Raw genomic sequence first — 17,954 nt, forward strand, 5'->3', positions numbered from 1 at the left:
ACCAGGGATCGAACCCACATTCCCTGGCTTGGAAAGCAAAGTCTTAACTGCCAGAGAGGTCCCTGAATTTCCTTTGGTCACAGCACTTTCCAGGTGTGCATCCATCAGGAGGCGCCACATGTCTGGCTGTCCCTGTGGGAGTGATACGAAGGGCAGTCAGAGGGTTCCGAGGGTGGCAGCCTGACCCTAAACGCTGTACATTTCCCCTCAGCTCTCAGCAGCCGTTTGTGATCCTTGTCTGGATCCCCTGTGTCATGACGGGTCACACTCAAGTGATGTCCCGAGTTCTAGCCTGCCTTCTTTATTTTTAAAAAGTTCTCTGTGCTGCGTCTTTGTTGCTGCCCACCGGGTTTCTCCAGTTGCCGTGAGCAGGGCTGTTCTCTAGCTGCAGTGCACAGGCTTCTCATTGCAGTGGCTTCTCTCGTCGCGGAGCACAGGCTCTAGGGCACGCGAGCCTCAGTAGTTGCTGCTCCCGGGCTCTAGAGCGCAGCCTCAGTAGTTGAGGCTCATGGGCTTGGTTGCCCCTCGGCGTGTCGGATCTTCTCAGACCAGGGATTGAACCTGTGTCCCCTGCGTTGGCAGGCGGATTCTTAACCACTGGCCCACCCACCAGGGAAATCTTTTCTTCATTTATTGGCTGGAATTCTTCCAAAAAGAACATTCCTTCAGCAGCCATTTGATTCCTCTGAGGTATAATTTGTACAGAGAAGGCAGGATAGATGTGATTCTGAGAAGAATGAGTTGGTACCCTAGCAACCTCCAGTGATGATTTGGAAACAGTGATTCTAGAATCACTACATCCCAAGGCCAGAAGCACAGCTGCACAGAGGACAGTCCGGGCCCAGCCCTCACAGCCCGGATGGATGGACTGGAGAAGACAACCAATAAGAAAGTGAGCCACTGAGATGGTTCACACAGTCCAGGCGGAAATCCCTGGGCATAGCGGGAAGGCAGACCTGCAGGGAGGCTGCCTGCGTTTGAGTCCAGGCTCCTCGTCTTATTAACTGTGACCCTGGCAGATGTCCCCACCACTCTGTGCCTGTTTCCTCATTTATAAAATAGGGACGTTAATGGAGCTTTTGCCCAAAAGTGGCTGTAAGGTTGGAGGAGGGGAGGCCCGCAAAGCACACAGCACAGGACTTGGCCTGTAAGAGGCACTCAGAAGACACCGGCCGTGAGGTCCTGGGTGTGAGGAACATTAGGCCTGACCTGACATCAGACTGGGTGGTCAGGGAAGGCCTGCGGGTAAGAAGGAACCAAGAGACAGGCCCTGTGGGGAGGGGAGGGTAAGAACAAGAGGCCCTTGGGTTGTTGACAGACCAGAAGGAGGGTCACGTGGCTGGAACAGGGTGAGCCAAGAGAAAGGCACGCGATGAGGGGACACTGAGAGCTTACACACGTGGTCTCCCAGGGCTGGTGTGATCCCTGGTTTACAGATAAGAAAACTGACACCCAGGGTGGACCACAGTCTTGTGCAGAGTTGCACGCCTACAGAGTGGCAGAGCAAAACTCAATCCAGGTTTCCCATCTCCATGTATTCTGCTTCCTCTCATAGCAGTCTCGAGCTGTGGGCGTGTGAGTCCTGGCTGCACCCTCCCACCTTATTGAGTCTTGCTTGCTCTGAACTTGGTGGGGGACAGTTCTGGGCAGGGTTCAACCCTGCCACAACCCAGGGCTTGGCCACCCAGGTTCCAGTCCCCTAGCCTTGGGACTCCAGTCAGGCCCCAGGCATCCCCTTCTCCCAGCCCTCTTCCGGGGCTTCCTCCACCCCTGCATGGGGCCAAGGCCAGGCCACACCCGTGCTGAGCTCTGCAGGGGCAAGTCAAGCTGAGGTGACCCTTCTGCCTCGTTGCATACACACGCAAACACACACACACACACACACACACACAGTAGCAGCCCGCCTGTTTAATGACTCTCCAAAACTTGGAAGCACCAGAGGCCACACAAAGGTCCTTGGACCTGCAGGTAGGGCCAGCCGAGTGAAAGGCAGCATCTGCAGGCTCCCTTCTCCAGCTCTGGGGAGATGAGGCCAAGGAGGGCGTGACCAGACAGACAGGTTCCACTCCCCACCCTGTTTATGAGGAAAGCTATCATCTGGCTCCCTTTACAAGGCAGCCATCGAAACAGGAGAGGTGTGGGTTGGGACTTGCGTGGTCTGTGTGGCCCTTCAAGCACAGAGGGGTCTGGCTGATCTCGTTTGCAGAGCTGATATCCTAGCTTTGCGGTTCCTCCAGCCTGTTGCTATGACCCTGGCCTCCTAGCCTGGTTGTCATGATCCCTGCCACCGGCCAGGCTTTGTAGGGCCTGAGTCTGGACCCCAGGCTCTTCAGACACTGCATAGAATACAGGGGGTCATACTCACACCCCCAGACCATGAGGCTGGGGTTCTCAAGTGAGCCCTGCACAGATGGACCAGGTAGCCAGGAGGGACATCCCAGAGCCCCCAGTGCGGTGTGTCATGGTGATCTGGCGTGTTTGTACAGGCTCATCTCACTGTGTCTGTCCTGCCTGATGGGGAAGCTGATCCAGGATGCCTTTGGTTCCTCATTTGGATTCAAGATATCTGAAGGGGCAGGGGGTGCTCCTCCCTGAGAAGGGGAATTGAAACCCCACAAGTGAGTGAGTTGGAGAGACAGAAAGGAGTCCCCATAGCCTCCAGAAACTAGGCTGTTGGGAATCAAAGAGAAGGAGGCAGATAGGAAAAGTGGTTTGCGAACCTGGGCATCCATCACCAGGCGTCTTCCGCACACGGTTGGAGAGGGAATCTTTAGTGCAGTGTTATTGGTCGAGCAAAAGACTAGAAGAAACTAGATGTCCAGCCATAGGAGACTGGCTAATTAAATCCCAGGTCATCCGTGTGATGGAGTAGTAATTGATTGTTTACAGAAAATGCAGTGAGTCAAGAATATGTAAAAACCTGGCAGCTGTGGGTGCTTCTCGTGGGTGTAACTGGTGGACAGAGATGCCGTCTAATAACACTTTAATTTTTAAAAAGAATCCTAAAACTGGATCAGTGAAAGGAGCTTCTTAAACTTTCTCATGTCAGCATCATCCCTGGCAGCTTGGTAAAATGCAGCTTCCTGGGCCCCGCCTCAAAGAGGACTGTGATTCAGAGGAGCTGAGATGGGCCCAGGCATCTGCTTTCCTTTACTGAGCACTCGGGGTGATCTAGCTGCTGATGGATCTCAGATCACAGGGAAGGAATTTGTTCCAGAGCTCCCAAGTGGGTGTGGCTGGACTTCAGAAAATGGAAAGAAGGCTTCTGCTTCTGAGCTTGTGGGAATGGCAGGCAGAGTCCACAGAATCGGCTGGAGATGTGTGTTAAGCACCTGGCATGCACCAGACTTTTGGCTGATGTTCGCCACCACCCCCATTTTGCAGATGAGGAAACTGAGGCTCTGAGAAGGAAACTCCTTCACCCAAGACTACATGGGCCATAAGCAGCAGAGCTGTGATCCAAACTAGCTGTCTGCCTGCGGCGCCCTGGCTCTCTGTCACTCTGTGCTGCCCTGCAGTGATTGTTTCCCTCTTTAAGGTCATGACCAGGGACTCTTGGCCAAAGGTGGAGCTGTCAGTCACAGGGGCAGAAGTCACGGGCCCGCGGAATCTACGCACCGGCTCCCACACTGTCCCAGTGAGCCAGTGTGTGTGGTGGTTAAAGTTGTGGGCTTTCGAGTCAGCTTCCTATCTTTAAATCCAGTTTCTGGACATTCCCTGGTAATCCAGTGCTTTCACTGCCAGGGCATGGGTTCAATCCCTGGTCAGGGAACTAAAATTCTACAAGCCCCATGGCACAGCCAAAAAAAGGATAAATCAATCAATTCAGTTTCTGCCTCTTACTGGCTGTGTGATCTTGGATAGGTTACTTAACTTCTCTGTGCCTCAATTTGCTTCTCTCTTCAGTGTATATACTGATAATAACCAGCAACAGAGGTGAAGCAAAAGAGAGACTTTACTGGCTAATGCACCTAAGAAGACCGGGAGATAGGGCAAGATTGAAATGTAGCTTTATGCAGGGTCTTGGACATCTTCATCAAGAATCTCACCTGTCTCATTTTCTGCGTTGCTATCATTCTCAAGCCACCTCTTCCTCATCGCAGCTCCAGCTTAGGTCTCCCCAGCTCAGCAGCCCAGTGAAACAGATCTTTTTCTTACCACCTACCCCCAACCCTTGCCCACCCCCCACCCCACCCCCCTTGCAGCAGTTCCAGAGTTGATGCTCACTGTCTTTGATTGGCTCAGCTTGGGGCACCTGACAATCCTGTGCCTGTCATCTCAAAGAAGCGCTCCTGATTGGCTGGCCTGGGTCACATGCTCATACCTGGAGCCAGGAAGTGGGATCCACCCCACCCAGAGCACACAGACCTGTTCTCAGGAGAAGGGGGTGTAGAAGCTAGGCAGGCAGGAGCAGCGGGTACGCACTGCCTGGGTCCACGGTGGTACCACCTCCACCTGGGCCTGGCAGATCTGCAGGTCCTGTTAGGCGTTTGTATGCTGTCGTTCCTCACCGGGCACCTGGTGAGGCGTGGGCGCCTACTGATCCAGAGAAGCTGCTGGAAGGCGCTTCTGAATATCAGCTCCAGCTCCAGTGCTGCCGAGGGCACTGTGTGTCTGGCCCAGGTGCCAGAGAACATTCCTGGGTCACTTTTTGATGCCTCCTTAGCAGACATGACCTGGGTCCACAGCACCACAACCACCAGATCTTTTGCCGGGTGACCCTGAAAGTGCCCCAGGCTCCAGGGGACTCAGGAGAACCACAGAGGGTTGGCTCAGTGTGGGCCTGACAGCTTCCAGGCCCAGGGCTCCTACCAGCTCGGCTCCCACAGCTGCTGGGAGGTGGGTTTTGTGAGCACGGCCCCCTGCTCAGGCTCAGAGCCCCCTCCCACGCTGCATTGCAGCGGAGGCGGAGGACGCCAGCCCAGCCTGCGGAGCCCCCCGCCCTGAGCCAGGAACATTGCAGCGCGTGAGCCAGCCTGGTCTAGGGGGAGTCACAGGCCGTTCTGCATCTATTTCAAGGTTCTGGATTTTTCGTGGCTTTTTTTTTTCCTAACCACCCTGCAAAGTAGGTCACCTGCTCCTCTTCCAGCTGCCTTTGAGCTTCTTTGGAACAAGGCAGATACTGTCCTTTGATGCCGAGGGCATCCGCCTTTCTGGCCCTGAGTACTGCCAAGGGAGGGTGGGGGCGCCGAGCCAGCCTGAGGAGGACACTGGCCAACTGGAGGCCTGGGTCAGGGTGAAGGGAGAGACCGGGAGAGGGGAAGAGGAGGGGACGGGGAGATGAAGTAGAGTGTGCCCAGCAGTCGGGGCCACTGTGTTGGACCCTGTCTGGGTTGAGGACACAGAGCTGCTCCATTTCAGACAAGTTTGAAGCGTCCCCACTCGGCCTTTAAAATAGAAGACTGTTCAGATCTGGGCTGCGAAGCAGCAGCCCTGCGCGCTGGTGGGCCGGGGCCTTTTCCGAGTAACGACGTTTTCCTTCCCAGGGGGTGGCCAGAAACCTATGATATGAATACCTCGGAGCCCAAGACCGAGCCAGAGGGCCTGGCCCCGGGGGGCCGGCCCCCCTACCGCAGCAATGCTCCCTGGCAGTGGAGTGGACCTGCATCCCACAACTCTCTCCCGGCCTCCAAGTGGGCCGCCCCCGCCACCCCCGGACACGCCCAGTCCCTGAGCCGACCCCCGAAGCAGACCCCCATGGTCCCCTTCCGGGAGTCCCAGCCCCTGCACAGCAAGAGGTAAGGACACCCCCACCCCCACCCAGGGGTGCCACCCAGCCCCCGCCTCCCCTTGCCCCCTGCCGCCCTCTGCCTTTCTCTCTCTCCTCCGCCTGTTGTCCAGCCTCCTCCTCTCCCTTGCCTTCTCATTCTCATGCCCCTCCCTTCCTCCTCGCCTTAAACTTGCCTTATAAGCCTCTGGAGCGTGGACGCAGAGCTGGGGAGCTCAGCGCCTGCGGTTGGAAATCCACCCTACCACGTGTGATTAAAACCATGTATTTGTTTTAAAGGTCAAGGGACTGATAAGCACAAAATTTAGGAGAGTGATTACTTCTGGGGGAGACAGGGAGGTGGGGCGGGGAGGAGCCCACCCATGGGTACACATGGCCCCAGTTCTAGCTCTCTGGTCGGGTGGTAAGTTCAGGTAGTTTGTTTTATTATGATGGCATATACTGCTTGTCAAAAGATAAGCGCTTTTGAATACATTATATATTAAAAGATAAAGAAAAATTTCTAAGAAATGAGGGAATCCAACTTGCAGAGGAGAGTCTTGTCCCAGGTGTGGGTGGCCCGTCCAGCCTCTGTCAGGCTGCAGACGCTGAGGGGTGGGCTCAGCTGTGGTGGGAAGGAGGGAAAGGGTGTCCTGGTCTCCCCAGCCCTTAGCTCAGCAGCCCTGCCTCCATCCCCACAGAGGAGAGCAGGTGAAGCCCACGGGTGTGGCTGGGTAGCAGGACTGGGCGGGGCTCTCCTCGCTCACCCCCACCCCCTTCCTCTCTCCTATTTCTGTTCCAGGCCCGTCAGCTTCCCCGAAACCCCTTACACAGCGTCACCAGCAGGGGTCGACAAAGTCCCTCCCTACCGACAGCCTTCTGGGAGCTTCTCCACCCCCGGCTCGGCCACCTACGCGAGATACAAGCCATCCCCAGAAAGGTCAGACTCTCTTCTCTCTTTCCCGTTAAGGAATCTGATGAAAGCCAGCAGCCTTCTTCCTCGGGAGATGCACTCACCCGACATACAGGTTTATTTGCCATTTTATGGGGCTCTTGGATTCCCCAGGGTCCTCAGAGGCCCGCTGGGATAGAGGGCTGAGTGTGTTAGTTAGGATGTGGGGCCAAGCCAGCCTGGCCAGGATGGGCCCTGCCGGTGCTCTCAGCAGCGTTCTAGTTGCCATTTTTCTCAATGCCTAAATCACTTGTCTGAGCACGCCCCTTGCAACACAGCTGTTATCTGCCTCAAGCCCACGCTCCCCCCACACCAGGCCCCCAACATTACCCAGTTTTCAGGGCCAGTCAGGCTTCAGTCCTGTCCCTTTCCCCAGTCTGGCAGCCTAGGGGATCTTCCCAATTCCTTCCTGGCTCCCTGTGCCCTCGGAATAAACACAGTTTCTCTAGCTTATTCTCCAGTGGCCTTCCACTCCAGTGCCCTGGAACCTTCCTTCTCCCCTGGGGTGCCTGTCTGAGGGGTAGCCACACCAGTCCCCTGTCCTCGGGCCAGAGCCGCGTGCCTCATCCTGGATGCCTGCGGCCCATCTCTTCAACCTCCTGAGCATCTCTGCCCCTGCCCCATCCTCCTTTTCCCAGTGCCCTGCCCTGGCCGCCTCCCTGAGCCCCCAGCCTCTGTGCCACCTCCTCTAGTCCACCCCCACTCAGTAGCCAGGGGGTCTTTGTCTGGTGGCCATGTCTATCCCCTGCTCCAAACCCCACTCCCACGTGTCCCAGAGCTCTCATGACACAGCCTCTGCCCTTCACTGTGGCCACCGGGGACCCGTCCCCCTCCCCTGCCTCTCCAGCCTCGTGCAGTGCCCTGCGCATCAGCCTCCCCAGCCCCTTCTCCCATCCAAGTGCTGACCAGGCCCGACCCGGCTTAGCTTCCAACATCAGAAAAGATGGGGCGAGTTCAGGGTGGTATGGCCGTAGACCCCAGCCACTTCTAATCTCCTAGGCAGGCTGTGTGCTTTTCAGAATCCTCCCCGTGTTCTTCTGTCCACCCAGAAGTTCTTCATGATCTTCACCCCCAGACTCCCCGGACCCCACTCTTTCAGTGTGAGTGCTGATGCTCCTCCAGGAAGCCTTCCCTGTACCCCCGCCTCCCACACAGTGACGTGTTGCCCCCTGTGCCCTTCACTTCTGTTCGTCTTTTCCTGCCAACCACCTTGAGTCGTCTCCATCCTGGTAGCCCAGGGGAGTGTGTGTGCATGCATATTCATGCATGTGTGCATGAACATGCCTGCTGCTCTCCAGTATATAACACTTTTTTCTTATGATCACCATCACACAGCTCAGGGTCTGGTAGATTCTTGGTATATATTTGATGAAAGGATGGAGTGAGTGAGTGAGTTTGTTTAAATAGCATGCCTCAGAATCACCCAGAGGGAGGGCTTATTAAAATACCGATAACTGGGCCTCACCCTCGAGTTTCCAGCTTAGTAGGACTAGGGTAGGACATGTGATTCCAAGGCTGCCAGCCCAGGGAGCACACTTTGAGAGCTTCTACACTAAACCACTGCTTGATTCTAAGCCTCTGTTGTAAAATTGGGGGAAACATACTCTTTCATCTTCTGGTAGCCACCATTCAGCTCTCAACTGCAGTGGGTCCCAAGAGCCCTCTGTGTTCCAGGTGCCAGGAGAAATATTTGAGATACTTACCCAGGGGTTCCTGTTATCAGCCCCTGCTATGGTGAGAGAAGATCTCAGAAGGGATGCACACACTGCCAAGAGCTCTGATAGACTCAGGCCTTGGAGGAGGAAGCTCAGCCCAACCCCAGGTCTAAGCTGGCTGCCCAGAGCAGGTGGTATTTGAATAGGGCTTTGAGAGATGAATAGGAGTTTGCTGCAGAAAAGAGGGAGAAAGTCATTCCAAACAGAGCAGAGGCCACAGACATCAGTAAGCAGAATGGTGTGGAATGGAGAGGAGTCTGAGGAGTGGGGCACCTGGGTGGGAACAGTGGCTGAGGCTGGAAGTGGCAGTTGGCGTGGAGCTATCAGCCAAGAATAGAGGTGGTGGGCATGATGCTTTTGGTAATTCCAAGGACCTTCCCCCCGTCAAAGTCCTGGTGTTCCCCCTCCTATCTTACTGCTTTTAAACTATTTGAATAATTATAGATTCACAAAAAGTTTAAAAGAAACGGATAAAGCCCTCCTTGAATCCTTCACCCAGCCTCTCCAAATTTGACATCTTTCATTACTGATACAATATCAAAGCAGTTGACATTGGTACAATCCACAGTGCTTATTCAGAATACACCAATTACCTGTGTGTGTGTAGCTGTGTGGAATTTTGTCCACAGTTAAGACTCAACTGTGCCATCACCATGAAACTCCCTCCGGCTACCCCTTTATAGCCACACCCATCCCCTCCCCTAGCCCTCTGGCAACCAGTAATCTTTTCTGGGTCTCTTACTTCATGAATGCTATATAAAAGGAATCACACAGTATGCCCTTTTGAGATTCTTTTTCTCTCAGTTGGGAGTCTTCCACATTTTTGCCGGTATCTGTAGTCAAATCCTTATTATTGCCGAGTTATATTTGCTGGTGTGGTACCATTGATGAATATTCAGGTAGTTTCTGGGTTTGGGCTGTGCAAATATTCATGCTCTGAACATGCGTGAAAATAAGTTTTCACTTCTCTGTGATAAATGCCCAAGAATGCAGTTGCTTGCCAAAATATAGAAACAGCCTAAATGGCTGTTGACAGATGAATGGATAAAGGAAACGTGGTGTAATATACACAATGGAATATTATTCAACCATAAAAAGAGGAAATCCTGCCGTTTGCAATAACGTGGATGAACCTTAAAGGCATTTATGTTCAGTGAAATAAAGCAGAAAGACAAATATCACATGTGGAATGAAAAAAAAAAGTTAAAGAAACAGAGTAGATAGAATGGTAGTTACTTGGGGGTGGGGGAAATGGGACAGTGTTGGTCAAAGGGGCACAAACTTTGAGTTATAAGATAAGTAAGTTCTGAGGATTTCACGTGTCACATGGTGCTGTAGTTAATTCTGTATTATACACTTAAGATCTGCTAAGTGGGTAGATCTTAAACATTCTCACCCCAAAAAAAGAGAACTATTTGAGATGTTAAATATGGTAATTGTGGTAATCATTTTACAGTGTATACATATATCAAATTATAACATTGTACAACTTGAAGTATATTATGATTTTATTTGTCACTTACACCTCAGTAAACCTGGGGGGTGTGTGAGATGTTTCTCCAAGTGCCACTTACTCAACAAGTTGAGAGCATTATTATTTCAGTGAAAGGGTGTGCTGACCATTCTGTACTGTGTGTAGAAAAGTGTTTAGGAAAAAAAAGAAGAGAATACGGTTGCATACTGTGTGGTAAGTCCATTTTTAGTTTTAAAAAGAACTGCCAAACTATTTCCCAGAGTGGTTGTGCCATTGTGCGTTCCCACTGGCAAGCTGGGAGTCATCCCGCATCCTCATCACTATCTGGTGTCATCGCCACTTTTCACTTGAGCTATTCTCATAGGTGTGATGATAGCTCATCGTGGTTTAAATTTGCATTTCTCCAGTGGCTAACGATGTTGAACATCTTTGTGTTTCAGTGTTTGTATATTCTAGACACAAGTCCTTTGTCAGCTCTGCGGTTTGCAAATACTTCCTCCCACCAGTCATTAGTTTGTCTTTTCATCTTGTTAACAGAGTCTTTCACAAAACAAAAATTTTTAATTTTGGTGAGATGCAAATTACAATTGTTTTCCCTTTATGAATCCTGCTTTTGGTGTTAAATCTTAGAACCCTTTCCTAGTCCTGAGTCCTGAAGACTTTTTTTCCTAGAAGTTTTTCCTTTTTTTTTTTTTTTTTTTTTTAAGCTGCACCGCTTGGCACGTTGGGATCCTAGTTCCCCGACCAGTGATCAAACCCATGCCCCTTGCAGTGGAAGCACAGAATCTGCACCACTGAACCACCAGGGAATTCCCCTCCTAAGAAATTTTTATTGTTTTATATTTTGCATTTAAGTCCCTGGTTGACTTTGAGTTAATTCTTTAAAGCTAGTTTTTTCATAGGGTGAAAGGTTTAGGTTGAGATTCCTTTTTTTGCCTGCCAGTGTCCAGCACCATTTATTGAAAAGGCTCCTTCTCCTTCACTCTCCTGCTTTGCTCCTTAAAGCAAAAGCTCATTGGAAGGGGAAATCAGCTGGGCGCATTTGTGGGGTCTATTTCTTTGTTCTCTGGACTGTCCCATTGAGCTGTATACATGAGCTCAGTGAGCTGTTTCTAGCAATTCCACGAGTTGAGTAGCATGTCCCATTTTATAGAGGGAGAAGGAAAACTGAGGCTCAACAAAGTGGATCCTTTTGGGCGGGATCACTTTCCCAGGAACCTGGGCCTATGTGATTCCGAGGGACCAACTCTGACCCAGAGCTGTGCTGCCTGTCCACAGGAATGGTCCCTTCAAGAGTCCCCACCCCCACAGTGACACTGGGTGGCTGTGATTCTGTGTTTCAGGCTCTCTGGCATTGGCAAGTGGAAAACTCGCACTCTCCCCTCAGATTCCAGCTCCTCCCAGCCCACCCCTCTCTCCCCAGGCTCCCTGATGCTGCTTTCTGTGGCACTGGTCTCAGTATTTTTCATCTCTGACAGCCAGCCAGGTTCCAAGTTCTGCCAAACATTCCTAGCATACCTCAGCCCCTGAACCCCGCCAGCATTTCTCATGGCTGGTCACCAGCCAGCCTTAGGAGGCCCTGGAGCAGGTTGGGCTGCCCCAGTGGCCTTTGGCCTCAGCTCCTTTCCCCGTTTCCTGTCGCGCAGTTGACATCCTGGAGCCTGTGGGACCCAAGCCAGGCATTCCAGCCCAGCCACAGACATTTCCCCCTTCGGGACTCCTCTGGCTCCTGCTGTCTTCTCCTGCGGGCCTTGACCTGCCAGATTCATCAGGTTTCCAGGAACTCAGAGACCCTCATAGACCGAACCTGTCCTGCAGCCCATCTTAGATTTACTGGGAGACAAGAGGGCCTGCACTTTATCAGCCGTGTGGTGTGGGCCAGGGGCTTCTCTCTGCCCCTAGGTTTGCTCACATGTAAAACGTCTGCCTCGGGGACTTCCCTGGCAGTCCAGTGTCAGGGCTCCACAATTCCAATGCAAGGGGTCACAGGTTCAATCCCTACTCGGGCAACTAGGATCCTGCATGTTGCATAGCACAGCCCCCAAAAGAAAAAAATTAGCTGTTTAAAAAAAAAAAAAAAAAAAAAACCTCTTAAGGCTTCCCTGGTGGCTCAGTGATAAGGAGTCCACCTGCCAATGTCCAATGCAAGAGACACGGGTTCGATCCCTGGTCCAGGAGGATCCCACAGCAGCGGAGCACCTAGGCCTGTGTGCCACATCTGCTGAGCCTGTGGCTTAGAGCCCGGGAGCCGCAACCACCAAGCTCACATGTCGCAGCTGTGGAAGCCTACTCATTCTAGAGCCCGTGCCCTGCAATGAGAGACGCCATCACAAAGTCTGCCCCTGAGCAGCATCGAGAACATTCAAGGAGGGAAACTCCCGCGAACACTCAGAACTGAGCCCAGCACACAGGAAGTGCTCCGTGAGGGTCCTGACTGGCACTGCCACAAGCACGGTTATGCCAGCAACTGCAGATGCCATCCTCATCCTCAGGAGTTTGCCACTCTCGTGTACAAGATGAGCAAAGTCCAGACTCAGCCCAGAGCTAGGACAGAATTGTGTACCCAGCTCAGCACCCAGCAGGGCTGGCCTGGACCCCATTTGTTTTTCTCTGCCAGTTCCATAAAGAGTGGTCCGTCAGTTAGGAAGCATTTGACATATGAGGGGGGTGGTGGTGGGGTTGCTACTCTGGGTCTTCATTATGGTTCTTGGTTCTTGGCACAGGTTCTTGGTTCCGTATGTGGACTGAGTAGTTGCAAGGCACGGGCTTAGTTGTCCCACGGCATATGGGATCTTAGTTCCTGGACCAGGGATAGAAACTGTGTCCCCTGTGTTGGCAGGCAGATTGTTACACACTGGATCACCAGGAAAGTTGAAACATTTGACTTTAGACAGAAAACCTAACTCAAGAAGGCATGAGCATTGAGGGGATTTATCATCACGTAGCAATTCCAGAGGCAGGTGGCTCTCGGGCTGGTCAGTTGTGTAGGTTCTTCCTCAGGGACCTGACTCCACTCATGACCCACAAGGGCTGCTGTGGCCCCAGGCAGAAGCAGTGCCCTGCAGGAGAAGAGGGAAGAGCTGCTCTCTGTTGCTAAGGATGAAGGAACTCGGTCACTTACCCACCCCTGAACTAAGCCCTGGCGAGGTCACATGGGACCCCCACGATTGTCTTGTGTGCTTACTCGCTCAGTCATGTCCAACTCTTTGTGACCCTATGGACTGTAGCCACACCAGGCTCCTCTGTCCATGGGGATTGTCCAGGCAAGAATAGTGGAGTGAGTTGACATGTCCTTTTCCAGAGGATCTTCCCAACCCAGGGACTGAACCCAGGTTTCTCGCATTGCAAGCGGATTTTTTACCGTTTGAGCCACCAGGGAAGCTCAAACCCTCAGAATTTGCTCAAGTCATGTGGGCGAGGGTTGGCTGCCAGAGCAGCATCCGGACTCCACCAGCAGGGACTAAGAAGGTGGCGCCTCCTGGAGTGGCAGCCAACCATGGCTGCATCGTGTGTCCACCCTTTACCCAGCCATCCTATAATGCACCCATCCCCAGCTCCACCCATCAGTGTAGGAGACTGACAGAGCACGCTGGAGCCCTGCCCTCAGGACTCCACATCTGTCTTGGTACTTTCCTACGTGGCAGAGTAGGGAGTTCAAAGCAAAGATCCTGGCAGCCCAGGCCTGCTTGTGGGGAGTTTTGCCCAGAGCTGTGCATGGTGAGATGCTGGAATGTCCTAGTTTCATCAGCTTGACCAGGATTTGGCAGTGATACCAATGGCCCCAAATGGGACATATTCAGCACCTAAAGAATGGTCAGCGTAGGCCAGTCAGTTTGCGTTGGGATGGGAAGAAGGCTTTTTAGTGAAAGAATTACATGAGTGAACAAAGTACAGGTTTTCTTGATAGAGGACAGTTAGCTGAGAGATGAAGCTGAAAACATTTGTTCAGCTGAAGATAGTCCATCGAGGAATTCCCCAGTAATCCAGAGGTTAGGACTCTGTTCTTTCACTGCCAGGGCCTAAGTTCAATCCCTGATTGGGGAACTAAGATCCCACACCATGCTGCCAGAAGTTGTCTGGGAGTCGCATGCGGTGCTTTTAATTTCATTGGCCGGAACTGCAAGGGAGTCTGGGAAATGTAGTTTGTTAACCCATCGCGTTGCTGCCAGCAGTACAATTTGGATTCTGCTACCACGGTGGAAGCAGAGAATAGACATTGAGGGAAGTACCTGCCGTGTCTGCCTCTTACAAACCTAGCAGCTGCCGACCATTTTCCTTTAGCACTAAGGATTTGATTCGGGTGTTTTGAGAAAATGGAATAAACCCATCAACACTTCAACTTCCAGCAATACTGGAGTCACATTTTACCAGGAGGTTGGCTGGCTGCTAAGTCAGCCAGTAAGATGAAGACTCCCTATGCTTTTTGGTTTTTAAATAGCGTACAATTGCTTTACAATGTTGTGTTAGTTTCTGCTGTTCTACAGCTTGCATCAGCCATATGTATACATTCTATCTCCTCCCTTTTGAGCCTCCCTCACACCCCACCTCCCTAGGTCATCGCAGAGCACCACGCTGAGCTACCTGTGCTATACGGCAGCTTCCCACTAGCTATCTGCTCTGCGCACAGTAGTGTAACACATCTCAATACTGTTCTCTCAAGTCGTCCCACCCTCTTCTCCCACCCCCCCTCCATGTCCACAAAGCCGTTCTCTACATCTGTGTCTCCATTCCTTCCCTGTAAACAGGTTCATCAGTATCCTTTGTCTAGATTTCATGTATGTGCATTAATATATGGTATTTGTCTTTCTCTTTCTCACTTCACTCTGTATGACAGACTTTACATCACTTGCATCACTACAAACAACCCAATTTTGATCTCTTTCACACACACGTATATATACACCACATCTTCTTTATCCATTCACCTGTCAATGGTGTCTTTTTTTCCTGGAGGCATTAGAGTTCAGGGCCTGGAGAAGAGGGGATAATATGTGTTTTCCTGGCAGGTGAGGAAAGATGAGATTTCAGAAAGTCCAGTGCATCTCTGCGGCACTCCTCTGCTGCCTGTATACGTGAAAGCCAGGAGCTCAAAGTTGGTCTTTGCAGAGTCAGCCCTGGCTTTGGACTGGCAGGGTGACCCCAGAGAAGTCAGTTAACTCTTCTTTTGGATTTTGGGGGAGGGATTCCAGTTTATTACCCTCTCAAGTTGCAAGTGCAGGCATAGGAAACAAGTGAGCAATCACAGTATCAGCTTGATTAATGGAGGCTCAGCGACTCCTCCAAAGTCCAGGGCTCCTGTCCGTGGAATGCTTCTGGCTGCAAGTAACCAAACATTGTAGGAATTTGTTACCTCCCAGAAAAGAAGTTTCAGAGGCAGAGCAGTTCCCATGGAGGTTAATCCAGAACCTTGACAACATTATCAAGGGCCCAGTGGCTCTTCCTGCCCCCTCTCTTGCACACTCAGCGTTGGCCTTGTTCTCAGACTGGTTGGGAGGGCGACAGCTGCAAGTGGTGTCATATTTGGACCCGGCAACATCTGGTGAGGAAGAGAGGGCATCTTTCCTTGTCGTCTCCCCCCTGGAGAAGGAGACTTTCCCCCACAACCTCTCAGCAGACTTCCCCTATCTCAGTCAGGTTATGCTGGTTACAGACACCTGAAAATTGCAGTGACTTAAGTCAGTGAAGGGGTTTCCCAGGTGATTCCACGATAAAGAATCTGCCTGCTAAGGAGTCTGATGCCTGGGTCAGGAATATCCCCTGGAGAAGGAAATGGCAACCTACTCCAGTATTCTTGCCTGGGAAATCCCATGGACTGAAGAGACTGGCGGGCTACAGTCCATGGGGTTGCAGAGTCGGACATGACTGAGCAACTAAATAACAACAAATCAACAGGGGTTTATTTTGCACCTACACTTCAGGTCCACCACTGAGTGGACCTCTTAGGACCCAGGCTCCCTCATGACTCCCTGATCGTCACACAGCCCCAACCAGCCAGTCTCAAAGGGCTGGCGGAGTGGTCCTGCCGTGTGCTTGCCAGGTGAAGAATCAGAAGTATTTCATGGGAGTCTTAATAACTCAAATCCTCTCACATGTCCTCTGCCTTTCCTAGCCAACCCCAGTCAGAGAGAGGGTTTCCACCATGATGGATTCTGATCTAGGGTGGAATGGATGTTGGGGAGGCGCCAACAGGTTCCGGGTTCACAGAGAATGTCGCTGGGACCCAAGGCCACAGAGAACCTTTGCCAGTCCCTCTGTTAAATCTCAGGCCTTGCCTGTGGGTCTGCAGGGCCCGCCTCCAGGAGAATCTCTCTCTAGGAGACAGCTTTGTTATTCCATCCCTCCACAACCCTGTGTAGTAGAAAATGTCATTTTTCAGGTGGGAAAACCGCAGCTCAAGCTGATAAGCACTTGCCCAGCCAAGGTCACGTAGCTAGTGAGGGATGGAGCTAGGGTTGGGCCCAGACCTGCCTCGTGCTGACTCCTGAGCCCTCAACCTGTCCCCTGCAGCCCCTTCCTCCAGCAGAGAGACAGACAGACTCGGTTCCGGCCCCTCAGCCAGCTGTATCATGTGTCAGCCTCAGGCTAGAAGTTCTGGGCACATAGGAACGCGTTCAGTCCTACAAGGAAAGACTTACTGCAGTTGCCTCTTGACAGCTTGGGAAACTGTTGGGGCGAGGAAGTGACTGAACCTGGCCGGGCAGGAGGCCGAGGAGAGGTTTGATCCCCCAAGCGGCCCACTTCCAGGCCTCCTGGACCTACAAATGGCTGCCTTGTTTTGCCCTCTTCCATCAGAGAGAGAGGGAGCCCAAGACCAGCCTAGGAGTAGGGGCTGCCGACAGCAGCTCACCCCGTTTTGTAGCCAAGAAACAGAACCCCGGGGACTTCCCTGGCAGTCCAGCGATTAGGACTCCGTGCTTGCAATGCAGGGGGCGATTCCTGGTCAGGGATCTAAGATCCTACCTGCCGTGTGGTGCAGCTGAAAAAAGAAATGGGACTCTAGAGGAGCCTAGGGTCCTGAGTGCCTTCTGCCCCCGCCCTTTCCTTGAAGACCCCACCTGGCCCCACACGCCCTGCCGCCACCGGCTCCCTGGCATGCTTCCCGGACAGAGCTCATTCCTGACCCGCAGTTAATAGCACGTTTCCAGGCTTACTCATCCAGCCTCCCAGCCTCAAGGAGCCTTCCGGGTATTTAAAACCCCCAGCGAGCAAGTCTCGGCCTCAGGTGGTTTTTGACACACCAGCCTTTCACCCTGTGCCCGCCTGCTCTCGCTCCCCTGCAGGTACACGGCCGCCCCACACCCGCTGCTGTCTTTCGATCCCCACTTCAGCCACGACGGGACATCCAGCGGCGACTCCTCATCAGGTGGCCTGACCAGCCAGGAGAGCACCATGGAGCGTCAGAAGCCAGGTAGGGCCCCCCCAGGCCAGCCGTGCCCATGGCGCCACCCTGCATGACCCGTTACTCACAGTGTGACGGGTGAAGCCCCTCCCCCTTGTCAGTGATGGATAAAACACAAAAGCAAGCTGTAAGTGCACCACGTAAGGTTAGAGAGGGCACCTGGGACCAGTGAGCTGGACCCGTGTCCGTCCAGACAGGGCATCAGCAGGCGGGGTCTGCCGTTGCTGTCAGTCAGGAGTTGGAGCACAGAAGTGCAACACGGAGGAGGGGACTGCCAGGGACATCTGAAAGTGGTCCTCTGGGGGCGGGGGGCTGAGCAGAACCGGCAGTGTCCTGACTGCTCATTACAGAAAGCCTCCGATGCTGTTTCTCAATTGTGATGCTGAGACACGAGCCCAAATCCAGAGCACCTCGTGTGATGATATAATCACAAAGTGAACACACCCCTGTTCCACACCCAGGGCGAGAGACACATGGCCAGCGCCTCCCAGTCAGCACCCCCAAAGGCCACCACACCCTGTTTCTCACAGCCAGGTTTAGTCTTGCCTGGTTTTCAACTTCACGCATATGGAACATCGATGCCCACTGGACACGCCGTGTGTGCATACATGGATGTGAGTGCTGCGGCTCAGTACCGTGTTGGTGAGGGCCAGCCACGCGACTGTCGCAGTGCGGATCTGAGTAGTGCATCCACTGTCTGAATGACC

The 17,954-nt window shown here is 52.7% G+C and overlaps 1 protein-coding gene across 12 annotated transcripts in view; it reads left to right on the forward strand.

Moving 5' to 3' along the window:
• Positions 1-17,954, forward strand: part of SIPA1L3 (signal induced proliferation associated 1 like 3) — a 254,721-nt gene that overhangs the window by 185,975 nt on the left and 50,792 nt on the right. For all 12 annotated transcript variants that reach the window (XM_044932263.2, XM_044932264.2, XM_025269033.3 and 9 more), the window contains 3 exons: positions 5,487-5,738; positions 6,510-6,647; positions 17,129-17,256. In XM_044932263.2, coding sequence (XP_044788198.2) covers positions 5,487-5,738; positions 6,510-6,647; positions 17,129-17,256 — 518 coding nt within the window. The remainder of the gene's footprint in view (positions 1-5,486; positions 5,739-6,509; positions 6,648-17,128; positions 17,257-17,954) is intronic.

Source organism: Bubalus bubalis, chromosome 18 (genome assembly GCF_019923935.1).
Source record: "Bubalus bubalis isolate 160015118507 breed Murrah chromosome 18, NDDB_SH_1, whole genome shotgun sequence".
In the NCBI taxonomy this organism is placed as follows: domain Eukaryota; kingdom Metazoa; phylum Chordata; class Mammalia; order Artiodactyla; family Bovidae; genus Bubalus; species Bubalus bubalis.